Below are 13157 nucleotides of genomic sequence, written 5' to 3' on the forward strand. Positions count from 1 at the left end.
ATTGCAATATTTCATCCAAGTGACATTTAATGTAACGAAGATTCGAGAAGAAAATTTCAATCTTGCGAATTGATGAATTTTAACTATCGTATCTAGGAGGCTGCAGCTATGAATTAGAAATTAACGTTACGCAATCTCGATGATTTATGAATAACCGTGAAATATAACTTGTCACCAACCCCTCTTTATTATATACTTGCCAATGTTTTGTCCACGATAATTGCATCTAATTTACAATCTAAAAGTCTAGAAATATGTGTCCATTCGCATGGATACTTGTGCGATCAGTAATTATCCTTAAAAGATTTATATAACTTACATAACTGTCGAAAAACATTATTTAAAAACTACTAGAATAAGCATAAATTTTATTTGTACACGATTTTATTCCTATTCTTAATTTTTCTTAATCCAATAATAAATTTTTCGAAAATGGATACGATTCCTTGTAATATTAAATAATATTCTTGAGAATCCACTCGTAGTTTTTTAAGAAACATCGTCTCGTCACAACAATAATAGTTATCTCGTACGTGGAAACGTGTCTCATTGGTAAAACCCAAGGAAACGACGAAACGCAATCCATAAAATTTGCACACGTGTCATTTCTTCGAACTTCGTAGCAATAAGTTAATAACGCGGATATCGTTCAAACAGAACTCTTCATTCCGCCCCTCCCCTCCCCTTATACGATCCAAATGTTATTCCATCCCAGTATCTTCGCGACTTAGACGCGATTAACGTCTCTTGTATCTTACGGAGGATTTCGAATACGCTTCTGTATACATGTATACATGTGAAGCGTGTCTAACTCGACGTTCATTTGAACTTATGCACACCAAGTTATCGCGGCACGTTTACAAAGATAAGCAACGTTCGTACGTACGAGCGATTAAAGCGTCCCGGCTAGGCGTGAAGAATTACTCTTAACGTCCCTCCCTTTTTTTTTTTTTCCACGACAAATTGGATTATCGCCATTCGAGATCCGAATGGAAATCGGAGGATTTCTTTTGTCCCACCAACCTTTCGAAATCGACAAAACTGTTATCGTGTTTCCGGCTAACCTGTTCCAATTAAAAAAAAAAAAAAAAAAAAAAATCTACCCGAAACACGCCGCAAAAAAAAAAAGGAAAAAAAGAGAACGGAGGGAAACGAAACATGGCCTCTTTACGATATGAAAATTATATTTATATACGGATTAGATACGTTTAATTAATGATTTTTCAACAGTTTTGTTTAATAAACGCAGCAGTATTATCAGCAGAATTATGAGTGTTGTTGAGTCATATATGTAATCGCGTAACCCTTATCGCTAATCACTCGACTCTTTTCAAAAAGTGTATTTTTATAAAAGTAGCAACAGCTTTTATTTACTTTTCGAGTCTATTTTATGACTCGTTGCTAAAAATAAAAAGAATAATTGTAATTCGAGGAATAGAAATGACACGTCGCAAAATCGTCGACGTTAAAAATTTAGATCTCGTCGAGTAGGCGAGGAAATTTTAATTGGTGGATCATTAGAACGATTTGCCGCGAGTTAACAGGCTCCGGTTTCGCTAAAGCTTGTCTTTGGATAAAAGTCTGCCGTGCATCGACATTTTACACCCACTTGCCTTACGTTTATTCCACGCTTTTTCTTTTTTGAACCGCGCGGTGCATGCTCGGACGCATTGGTATGCGCGCGGCACACATGGATCCGGTTCAGGTAAAGCACTCTTGGTTTACTTATCCGGGAGTTTGGACGGGAAATTTCAGGAACGCGGCCAACGACATAATCAGAGTAACCGCGCACCACTTTGGAATCTCTCGACGAGTCTTGAGATTCCCCCGTCCCCTAACTCGCCGGGTTCATCGACAAAGAGCGTGGCGGAAAACCGTGCTCCCCTTGAAAAGTAGTCGCTTCGCGATCCTCAGCCACCTCTCACGGAATAAATTAGAGCTTGTGCGCAGCGTTTCCTCCCAAAAGAAAAAAAAAAAAAAAAGAAAAAGGAAAAAAAACGCTGGGCCGTTAACATACCCGTTAATTCTTTTCAAAACATATATTTCATCCGTTGTCAAAATTGTTTACCGTTGAAGAAGAATTATTTTATTTTTTTCCTTTTCTCTCTTTTTTGTTTCGTTTGTCGAACAGGATAGATTCGTTCTTTTCGCATCTCATCGGGATTTTCTGCAATTTATAAACTGCGTTAAACTCGTGAATAATTGCGAGTAGTGAACGTGTCACTGAGAGAGAAAAAAAAAAAAAGAAAAGAAAGAAAGAAAAGAGAAATATGGAGAAACATAGCTTTACGAAGGCGCGATAGCAACACCAGGGATTACATCCGTTACAGAAGCCGTAAATTTAAAATTCGTCGCGCGTTTCTAGACTAAGGAAGGATCGGGGCGTATAAACGGTAACGAAACGAATGGTGGTGGCTGCACGAATGAACCGCAATTCATTCAACCGCATTTCCCTCGCATCTCCCGCAAGAAAAACGAAAAGGAAAAGAAGATGAAGAAGATAAAGGCGGGAATGCATCTCTCGTGCTTGCTCAATTTGTTCGAACCGTGACGAACGGGTTACGTTCCCTGTCCATATCCTTGATATCATGGAATCGAGATCGATACACTTATGTATATATATGTAACTCCGTGCTGTTCCGTGTAAAATTTGAAACGTCTAAATATCATCGTATTATTACATGTATTATACGTAAAGAAAAATTGGAATAAGAATGATAAGAGGCATTCGAAAGAGATAAGTACGATTATTGATAGCAGAACGAGTCGCTTTATCGATACGATTTCACAGTACGCGTGATTTCTGAGGAAGTGGCGTCAAAGACGGAGGAACTTAATACGTCTCTGATGGATACTGACGTGTGGTACGTAATATGCAGAAACGGTGCGAACATGCAAAATTACAACGGGAAGGGATCGTTGTTTATTCAACAACGTCACACACAGGATCGGTTTGTCCGTGCAGTTAGTTGGAATTTTGATCGTTTTGTAAATCGAATCCACTCACGTAGCCGGGGTATCGATGCTTTGAAAGAGAGATTCTCGTTTTGTAGGAAATCTATCGCCCTCTCGTACCGTGCCATATATTTCTATGTACGCGCATAAGCTCTGTGTACATTAGACGCGTAATAGTTGTACACGAATGTTTTGCATTTCGAGCGAAACGTTTTAATCCTTCCTTTCCACGGTCCAACAACGCAACCCCGTTCGCCCCCCCCCAACGTTTGGAAATATTTCGCGATATATCCGTATTGATAAATGTTGGCAACCTCGGATGGAAACGGGGAATTTAGGTGTCGTCGATAAAGATAACGGTGATTCGGCGCGCGTCGGTAACGATTCATCGATCGAAAAACCATCAAACGTATCAATTTTAATTGTGATTCGTTCCCCGGCCCGGTCTGTATTTCAACCTCTAAAAATAACACGTTACACGAAGCTTTTCAAAGCTTCGTGGACAAAGCTGGTGAAAAATCGAGGAGGATACAGTCGTCGGTTCGCTCGCTCGATTTTCTATGTATTCGCGTATTTCCAATAAAATGAATTTTCAAAAATCTTCGTAACACCGATAAAATCTACCTCGTAATTCTATCTCGATGAAATTTGCGAAAATGCAATATGTACAAAGTGTTATGACATTAAGGTGCTGCCTCGAGATTTCGTTCATTTAACAATGACGATGATCTCGAATCTCAAAACTCTCGGATGTCTCGTTCGGATGAATCGCAACGCGCCGTGCGAAATATCTTGAAAATTAACTTGGACGAACTTTCAATGCAACGTTGTGCACCCTTACATAGAGAGAGACGAATACATTGCTTCGAGCGAGCACTTACCCGCCCTTTTTCACCGATTTCATTTAAAATTCTCCTCTCGATTCCCTACCCCGAATATCTTGAAATTCCACTCGCAATTTCTACTCGAACGCGTTAACTCTTCCTTCCACGTAATTAACAATAGCGAAAGAACAGCCGTGGAAGAAGCATCGTAAGAAACTTTGACGAATTGATTCGCACAGATCTTCTTTCGCGGATTAAAAAATAAACTTTTCGAATCCCTGGGACCGATATTCCTACCTTCGTGACTGCAATTTGTACGGGAGGCAACCAAGCCAATTTCTCACGACCGCTAATTCCCGCGTAAACCTGGCGGACTCGTACGATAACAGGGATAGCGAAAATCAATTTGCGCCTCCAACTTTCTCGCACACGTGAATAACGATCCGTGGCTTCGAGTTACGCTTCGCCCGTGATCCGTGCCGATCGACTTCCGCGACTCAACACACCGATCGACGTACTTCGATTGACGTTCGATGCGTGGAATGGTCCGCGCTGGATCGTTGGTAAGTCGAGAGTAGTGGATCCATTGAAACGAGGCGATGGATGTCGGATCGAAACGATGTCATCGTCGCTGGAATCTCTATGATATATGTATATATATATATTTTTCTCCGTTTTTTCTTCTATCCGCTTTTGTGTCCCGCGTCGATGTGTCCGTGCGCATAGGAATTTTTCTATTTCTTTCTATTTCTTTTTTTCTTTTCCTCTCTTTGCGCGCATACAGGGAAACACAGGTATTCGTTGGTTGATCGGAGGATCTGGTCTCGTTTCGCCTTGCCTATTTCTAATTGCTCGTACATCAACTCCCAAGTATCGAAATTCGAATTCGGAAGTGAACCAAGCGTTGAAACTGGAATTCTTCTTCCATTGTGCTTCCGTTCCATGTAAATGGGAATTGCATAAATGCCATTACCAAATATTGGTAGTTACGTTTGGTTGAATGCGAGGCGGAAGACAAATTCTCGTTAAATTCTTCAGTGAGAGGTGTAACTTGTTTAGAAACGGCAAACGTTATTCGATTAGTTCTCGCAGCATGTGCTGCAACGGTTCGAGTCGTAATCAAGCTTGCCGAGGAGAAACTGTTGTTAAAAATCTCGCTCGAGCGACGTGGTAAATAAATAAGAAAATAAGAAAATTCTCTCAAAGATTTCGAATCGAGATCGAAGATTGTTTATTCTTTATTTATTCTATCTCGATGTTTTTAATTAATAAAAAATCGGGCCTTTCACGGGGTCGAGCACACGGCGCAAAGCTGACCTGGCTTTAATAATAACTTGGCGACACACGTCACATAGAGAGGGAAAATTTTACGCGCCGTAAACACGATTCGCAATTGACCGCGACAGCTTTCGGATTCGTTACGGCAAATGGGCCAGCGTGGCGTTTGTTTAGACGTGCGGCTAATTTCGCGGAACAATTTCCGTTTTTAACGAAGGCGAATTATACACGCAAAACCACGATTACCAATTTTTACCACTCGATTCGTCGCAATTTGATTAAGATGAAATCTCATCCCGCCTACGCTACGCATTTCTTTGCGTCGATTTTAAATCTTCGAGCAACGAACGAAGTTAATCTCACTTCACGATTCTGTCATGACACAATATATCAGAAGATTCTAGGATAATTTGGATAAATGGACGAATATTTTTAACGTATTTTTTGGAATAAATACATGAATATTCTTAATAATAAAATATTTCGAAAGACTTTTCTCGCGAAAGCAGGGAATCAACGACGATAAAGGAGATTACCTTTTTGGCGGAAGAAGGAATCAGCAACAGGTATCGATGCCCTTATATGCATCCCATCGTTGCGAAGAAGCGCGGTGAATCCACGCTAAGAGCAACGCGATTTCTCTCCGCGCGAACAGTATCCACTTTCGTTCCCTGTTTCGATCCTAGATTCGGTTCGTTTGCCACGGTGATCGCGATAAAAAAAAAAGCAACGAGCGTAGTTGAATTTTCAACAAAATCCGCGTCTTATTTTGCTATCCTCGTCTAACGTAATAAACTGAAAGAAAAAAGAAGAATTCTCCATTTTGAGTCCTTGCTACTGTTGATGCTCAAAAACCTATGCAGGAAAGTTGGAGGCGAGAAGTGCATCTGACTCGATAAAAGAAGATATTTCCCCTCGGCTCAGACCGAGGGGAATAATTCTGGAAAATTAAGATCGGTGGCTCGAATTGACCGGAGAAGCGTAACATAATTATCCACAAGTTCGAGGAATCCGGATATCGCCTTCTTCCACTGATCCGTATGGCGTCCGTCCAAGTTTGTGAAACAAGGTGAACAAAGCAAGAGCGTGCAAAGAGAGACTCGTCGCATCCAATTCGAACGTGCCCCTAATGAATTTAACCACGTGGTCGGAAACGACGTTACGAATTTTAACGAATCCTGGCCCCGCTCCGTGTTCCCGGACGCGCCGGTTTCGTTTTCGCGCGCAGGATCGTTGAATATTAATGGGAAATTTTCGATTAACACCACGTCCGAGGGTGGGTTCCGAGGGAGGCGATGCATTTCGCTTTTGCCCCGCTTTCGCGATACATCCGGGTTAATAGAATAGCGTGCCGTTACCACCGTTCGAAAATATAATGGGAAATATTTGGGACGGGGAAGGAAATGCTTACCGTCGATGTCGATCTCCTGCAACATGGTGCGCAGCTCCTCGGCCCTCGCGAATTGCCCCAACGAGCGCATCACCCTCCCGAGCTCCTCCTTCGTGATGCTCCCGTCCCCGTCCTTGTCGAACAGTCTGAACGCTTCCCTGAATTCTGGAAACGGAACGAAAAAAAATTAAACCGAGTTTTCGCTAGTTTCGTGGTGCGGGATAAATAGGCGGTTGTTCGAGATTGATTCGGGCGAGAGAAGGGAAGATGAAAGGCGAGAGTCGCGGGAAAAGTGTTTAAGGAACGTGCCACGGAGTGGCGCGCAGTGAAATTTCCTTCCGGTCTTAATGCATCGTCGTTCGAATCGCGATACTTTGATCTGTTTTAAAGTTCTGCCACGATATTCTCGCAGTTGGAATAATATCTTCTCGTTCCGCTCGAGAATAGAAGGAATAAAACGAACGCGTCTCGTGGTTATTAATTATGGGGCGGGGAATTAGAATCGATCGAAATGGAAGAAATCGAAAAATTGGACGAAGACTGCAGAATCGAGGAAGATCTCTTTTCCCTTTGATGAAGGGGTTGGAAGGGTAAGGGTCATCGGGGATGATTAAACGATCCGATCGATAACATCCCGCGATGTTTGATGCTTGCCACGATGAGAACGATGAGGGAAAGGACAAGCTTGGTCGGACTTGGATCGTCGGTGCTTGACTCGACCGTTTAATAGCCTCGTTTCACGGCCCATTGATTTTGTACGTACCGGCGGGGCTATGGTTTTCCTATAAGCACATTCTGCACCGGCGTATCTGCACGCGCTATTGTGCTCGAGCGAAAGACAGAGAGAGAGGAGGGAGGAACAGAGAGAGAAAGAGAGAGAGAGAGAGGGCGCGATTTTGCGCTAATGGATAACGGAGAGAAGAAAAACCGAGGGGGAGAGAAGGGGCGACGACAAATAGATGCCGCTTAACCCGGTTACTGGTTTGTACGGTTTTCTGATTTTTCCTCCTTTCTCCCCTCCCCCTGTTCGTCCGTTCTTTTTCTTCACTTTACGTTTTTCTTTTACGCGTGCAAAAAAAAAGAAAGAAAGAAAAAATAAAGGACGAAAACGATTCGAAAACAGTTGGCAGATATAACAGATGGAACGGAAATTAGAAAAGAAAAAGAGCCGAGGAATAAGAAGAATGGAATGATTTCTGTCGGATGATACGTGTAATTTAAAAAAGAAAAAAAAAAAAAAGTAGCGCGTAGTAAAAATTTCGAGGATATCGTCCGACATAAATAAAGGGGATTAAGCCATTAGTTTCTATGCTTCCAGGAAAATCTTCTCGTTTGCCTGGAACGCGAACTGACGATAAACTTTCGTCATTCGTTTCCTGGAGAAAGTAACGCGAGCAATTTCTCTCGAACATATCGCGGAATGTTTTTCGTGAAAAATATATCTATCGATGTCTATATATATGTATATATCTATGAGCAGATTTTGCGGATTTTTATGCATCTGAAACTGTGTTCGATATTAAATTAATATATATAGAAAATAGGATGTACGTATAAATATCACGAATTAAAATATATTCTGAAAATAGAGAAAAGAATGCCGTTGAAGTGTTTTATTTTTTCTGTTTTATCTCGATTTGTTGCCGAGATATTAGGATTCAAAGTTTGCATAATACTTAAGATGGCGCGAAGATTATGAATAGATCCAGTGACCCAGTGACCTACAATTTTTCCTCAAAATACTTTTCTATGTTTTTTTAGAAATCGCGTATCACGTTTCCTCCTGAAATTATGTCTGTCATTTGTCCACGGTTTGGGATAGATGATTTAACGAAAAGAAACGCGAGTTTAACAAATAATTAAAAATTCTCCTTTCCAACGATCGCTCGCTCAGAATAACCAGAAATCATTATCTCGTAGCGTTTTAAAATTTTCCGAATTTTAATGCACTTTTAATCGAGCTTCAAACTGAATTACGCGACAATTTTGCTGTTTATCTATTTATTAAGATATTTCAGATCGAGTTTTAATAGCCAATAAATAAAAAAAAAAGCAATGTCAAAAATACTTTCACTTCTTTTTCTTTTTTCGCGTCGATCAATTTTTGAAATATTGCTTACCTATTTACGACCAAATATCTGTACCAAATATATATCCTTTTTGATTAAAACTTTTTACGAAGCGCATCAGTGAAAAGGGTCAGGCTTAGACGATCGTATCCCTGTCGAAAACAAACGGTGAAAACCATAGCAGTCAGTTCGAATTCTAAACGAACGCGATACTTTTGATTGCTTGTGACGTAAACGTCAAAAAAAGCAGTTCCCACAGCATCCAACTCACAGTTAGAAATTTACCACCCTCCCCGTGATCCACTTGTCAACGTATATATGACGAGGAAACTGCTCGTCGTTGCGTTGGTTTATATTCCAAGTTTCTCCCCTGTTTTGACAGAGCTAACGAAGTGGCGGCTTGTAACGACGATTCAATATGCTATACGTGCGCATACCTGACGACTGAAACGTGAAACGATTCTTTCCAATTTGCGTGCAGAACGTAAGCCGACGTTAACACACGTTCCTTTCGGAATTTCTTTCATACGACGTCTCGTATGAACGGAGCAATGATTAATTAAAAGAGGGGGGGGAGAAAAAAAATACGTTGCATTTGGTACCTCTCTATCTCTCGCCAGTGTTCTTCTCTGTTTGGTATTATAATTTTCAATGAAAACACATTTGTCGGGACGCAACAACGCGAAAGCGATGTTAATTAAATTGATAGTAACAGGTCAAAGTGATATGGATAAATATTTGAAAGACAATGATACTTGCAACTCAATTTATAAACAATAGATTGTGATTGTCAGCGCATGTACCTGGATTTTCATTCTCGCGGAATGGATCGGAATTATGAATATAACGAAATGAAAATACTCGCTAATTAATCATTGCAAATGACAGAGAGGTTTGCGTATTTAAAATGGAAACAATTTTATTACACCGGATTCAACTATAAAACTTACATCGCGTTGTTATTTAAAGCGCGATTTAAATTCCGCGCAATACGATTTAAAAAAACATTGCTTGGATCATGATATTTATTTCGCGCCTGATGAAATATCCTCGATATATATACATATGTAATAATTCCAGGAATAATATCCCATATTCGTAACCGTTATCGAAATACAATACAGAAGATGAATCGTGAACGGATATTGTTAAGTTTCGTTGAATTAAATTTGTATTAAGCGTTACCCCGTATAATATCACATTTTACGGGGCTCGAAAATTTGAACAGAAAATCTTCATTTCGTTGTTTCGTCCGCATCCATTAACACGGATGGAAAAGCAGCTTCGACGTAATTAACATGAATCCGTTTCGTTTCTTTCAAAAAAGTTCCATCGAATAATAAGATTTTAATTAAAAAAAACCTTATGTAATTACCAATAAAACGTTTGAATCGACCATTTTCACATTTGATTATTAATCACTCACCTTTCATTTGAGATTTGGATATATTGCTCGGTATCTTGGTGGACGACTCAGAGGCGGATTTTTTCGGCGACGCAGGTAAGGAGAAGAGGACGTTGGTCGACAATTTGCCGGCCTCCGTGGACGAGGAGGCCGTGATGTGCGACGTGGTGGACGACGTGGCCGGCGCGGTGGCTGGCGCGTGGCATTGCTGCTCCCTCTGCTGCTCTGTCGACGATATCGACGCCTCTGATTCCGCGGGCACGAATGCCGTTGCCATTGACGTCACAGTCATCGTGGACGTGGACGTCGGGGTTGTCGGCGTGGTCGTCATCGTCATCGTTATCGTGGCCGTCGACGTCCTCGGGGAACAGCTGCTCGTCGTCCCTTCTTGCCCCTCGCCGTTCCCTACCGTCCCGCTGCTCTGTCTCGTCTGCGAACAATTTTCGTTCCGACTTTGTCAATTTTACATTTTTTTTTTTTTTTCATTCACGCGCTGTAGAAATTTTGAAGAGAATTTTGAAATTCCCGCTCCAAGGAGAGGATCAGCACGGATTCTCTCGAGGGAAGCTCGTGAGGAAATTTTTTGGAGAGGAGATTTTTGTGCGATTTGTTCTTCGAGGAAAGGAAGAGAAAAAGGAGAAGGGGAAAAACGAGTTGCGAAAGCTAGTTCGCAATTGCGAGAGAAAGAAAGAAAGAAAGAAAGGAAAAAAGAATCGTGATTTAAATCGTTTTCCAATGGACGACGGATCGGGCTAGCCACAGGTGGCACACGACGCACGTAACGATGGACACGGTTCACGACACGGGGAAAACAATGGGACGAAGAATGGGGATATTGAATCGAGCGAGAGAGAGAGAGAGAAAGCCGAGAAATTATGTTTCCTAACCGAGCAGTGGCGACCTCTCCTTTTGCCCTTTTTATTTTACGAATCTGTCGATCCGTTTCTCTCGCTCGCGAAACGAAACGCGTCGAATGAGATTTGGCCGGCCAAATAGTTGGGTTCGAGAGTGTGGTACGCGAGAACTAAGAGGCGGAATTGGTCCAGGTGGAAGTGGAGCGAAAAATGGGGCACGGATCCGAACGGTAACGATCGCGAAATGTCAGGTATTCGTAGTTTCGTGGCTATAAACTTGTAGACACGTACCGCAACCGTATCATCGTGCGAAGTTTATCGGTCGTGCGGCTTAGAAGGACAACCACAAACGTGTTTTCGCGCTGTTCTCGGTAATCGTGTCACGCCTTGATGGCCGGCTTCGCACTCGCCTCATCCATGCGACGATATATCGCAGGCAATATCAACACCGAGTGTAATTGATGGGAGTAATTGATGCGGTCCGTATCACGCCGAGGTCGATCAGATTTCGACACGAGGATCTCGTAAAACTATTAGTTAATTTGCCCGATTGAATTGGATATCGATTTTCAGAATTGATCCCGATTCTCTCTATCGAGCGATAAATTTTAACTTTATTCTTGATTTTATTCTCGTTAAAGGAATTAAAAAAAAAAAAAGAAAAAGAATATAGGATAAGTCGGCGAGAAAGTTTGTCAATTACGATGTAATTGAAGTATGTGTACGTGTGGATTTAATAAATGAAAGAGCTTAACTTTGAATCGAATTGATTTATGAAAGGAACATGGCAGAAAATGGCGGAGTGTATTTCGAGCGGCAGAAAGGAAGTTACGAAGGCGGTTAACTCTATTTAAAGAATAAGCGAAGCTCCGCGTTACTCGGCGGCGATAAAAGGCTCTCTCTCCCTGGCACGACGTGGCGGAATATCGACATAATGCATACACGTCACGGCGACGATAAACCTGGGATCAGACTGCTGCTCGTTGCAAATTGCCGTCAAAACGAGAAAAACATAGCCCGGGGCCGCGGATCGGCGCCACAATCTTTCGCTAAAATCAAGCTCGTGCATGCGACCGCTATAAATTTCATATTCTCGAGCGAAAGAGTAATGGACGCTCGTAATTTTCGCTCTCGCGAAAATATTCTCCAACTGGAAATAGGAACGAATTAAATTTTTCCTTTTTTTTTCTTTTCGTTTGCCCAGATTCCGAGGAGGAATCAAAATTTCGATTCGAACGGACGAGGAGAGGGACGTTCGATTTATTGAATTCCGCGCAGCTTTAACGGATCCTGGTCAGATCTAGAGAATCACGTTCGTGAAGGACTTTCGAAATTTAAAGCGAACCGACGGAGAAAGTTTGGAAATTTCTTTTTTCCCTTCTCTTTCTTTTCTTTCTTTTCTTGCCCCTTCTCCCTCTACTTTTTTTTTTACAGTGAATTTTTAACGATAAATTTTATAACCACGAATGAAAAACTCCTCGAGGAGTTTCTATCGTTGCAAAAGAGGGGCGATGAAATCGAATTCTCGTTAACTCGTCACGCGGTGGCCGATCGCTCGTGACAGTTTTGTGTCCTCCGAATTTCCACGATTCCTCGGATCGTGCGCCCGTTTAAATTACATTTCATCGCTGCCGCCCATTGTGGACAAGGTGAACCATTCTCCCCCTTCCAAGGGGGAGAGGAGAAGGGGTTCAAATTCCATCCTCGATCCGAGCGCGGATTTCTCGTTTCTGCCTCGTCTTCGCCGACCGCATAAAAGGGCGTGTCTTCGATACCTAATTATAAAAGCGGTTTTAATCCTTCCTCCCGTAATCGCTCGTTAGCCATTCCTTTTTTTTTTCCCCTCCCCTCTCCCCGATTAACCGTTATCGGACGGTTGTCTTTAATTAGCCGCGTAATTAAAATTCCTTCGGCCGAAACTCGAAAAGCAAATCGGTGCAAAAAATAAGCCACTGGGTCCAACAAACGCCTGTTATCTAAACGCGAAACCCTTTTTCTTCCCTCGAGACTCGCTAGAAACTAGAAAATCTCAGGTAAGGGGATCGAAAGAAGAATTACCGGCTGCCCGTTGCAATCTATCATTGCAGATAACTCGATTACGCATCTCCTTCCGAGGTCCAGATGGTCCAGTAATCGGCTAATGAAATAACAGGGCGATACACGCGCAAATTCCATCCCCCTTGGCTTTCCAACGGTTGGAAATTGCATTGCCACCGATCTTTCGAAACATCGTTTCCGCGGAATTAAGCCGGAAGTCGTGGGATTCGCCGCTCCGTCATCACTTTTCTCGAAAACGCGGCCAGTTTTCTCTCTCTCTCTCTCTCAATCACGTGTATATACATCGAAGCGGCCCGATGACACGCGCATCGTCGATAACCTTCT

The 13157-nt window shown here is 42.0% G+C and overlaps 1 protein-coding gene across 4 annotated transcripts in view; it reads right to left on the reverse strand.

The window, feature by feature from the left end:
* LOC408690 (calmodulin) overlaps positions 1–13157 on the reverse strand; it is a 49372-nt gene that overhangs the window by 23934 nt on the left and 12281 nt on the right. For 3 of the 4 annotated variants that reach the window (XM_006568214.3, XM_392226.7, XM_006568215.3), the window contains exons 2-3: positions 9943–10351; positions 6469–6612 (exon numbers count right to left, since the gene is read on the reverse strand). In XM_006568214.3, coding sequence (XP_006568277.2) covers positions 6469–6612; positions 9943–10351 — 553 coding nt within the window. Of the gene's footprint in view, positions 1–6468; positions 6613–9942; positions 10352–12833; positions 12928–13157 lie in introns of those variants that run through there. The other variant, XM_006568213.3, reaches the window with a different exon arrangement.

The sequence above is a fragment of the Apis mellifera genome, linkage group LG2, assembly GCF_003254395.2.
Source record: "Apis mellifera strain DH4 linkage group LG2, Amel_HAv3.1, whole genome shotgun sequence".
NCBI lineage: Eukaryota > Metazoa > Arthropoda > Insecta > Hymenoptera > Apidae > Apis > Apis mellifera.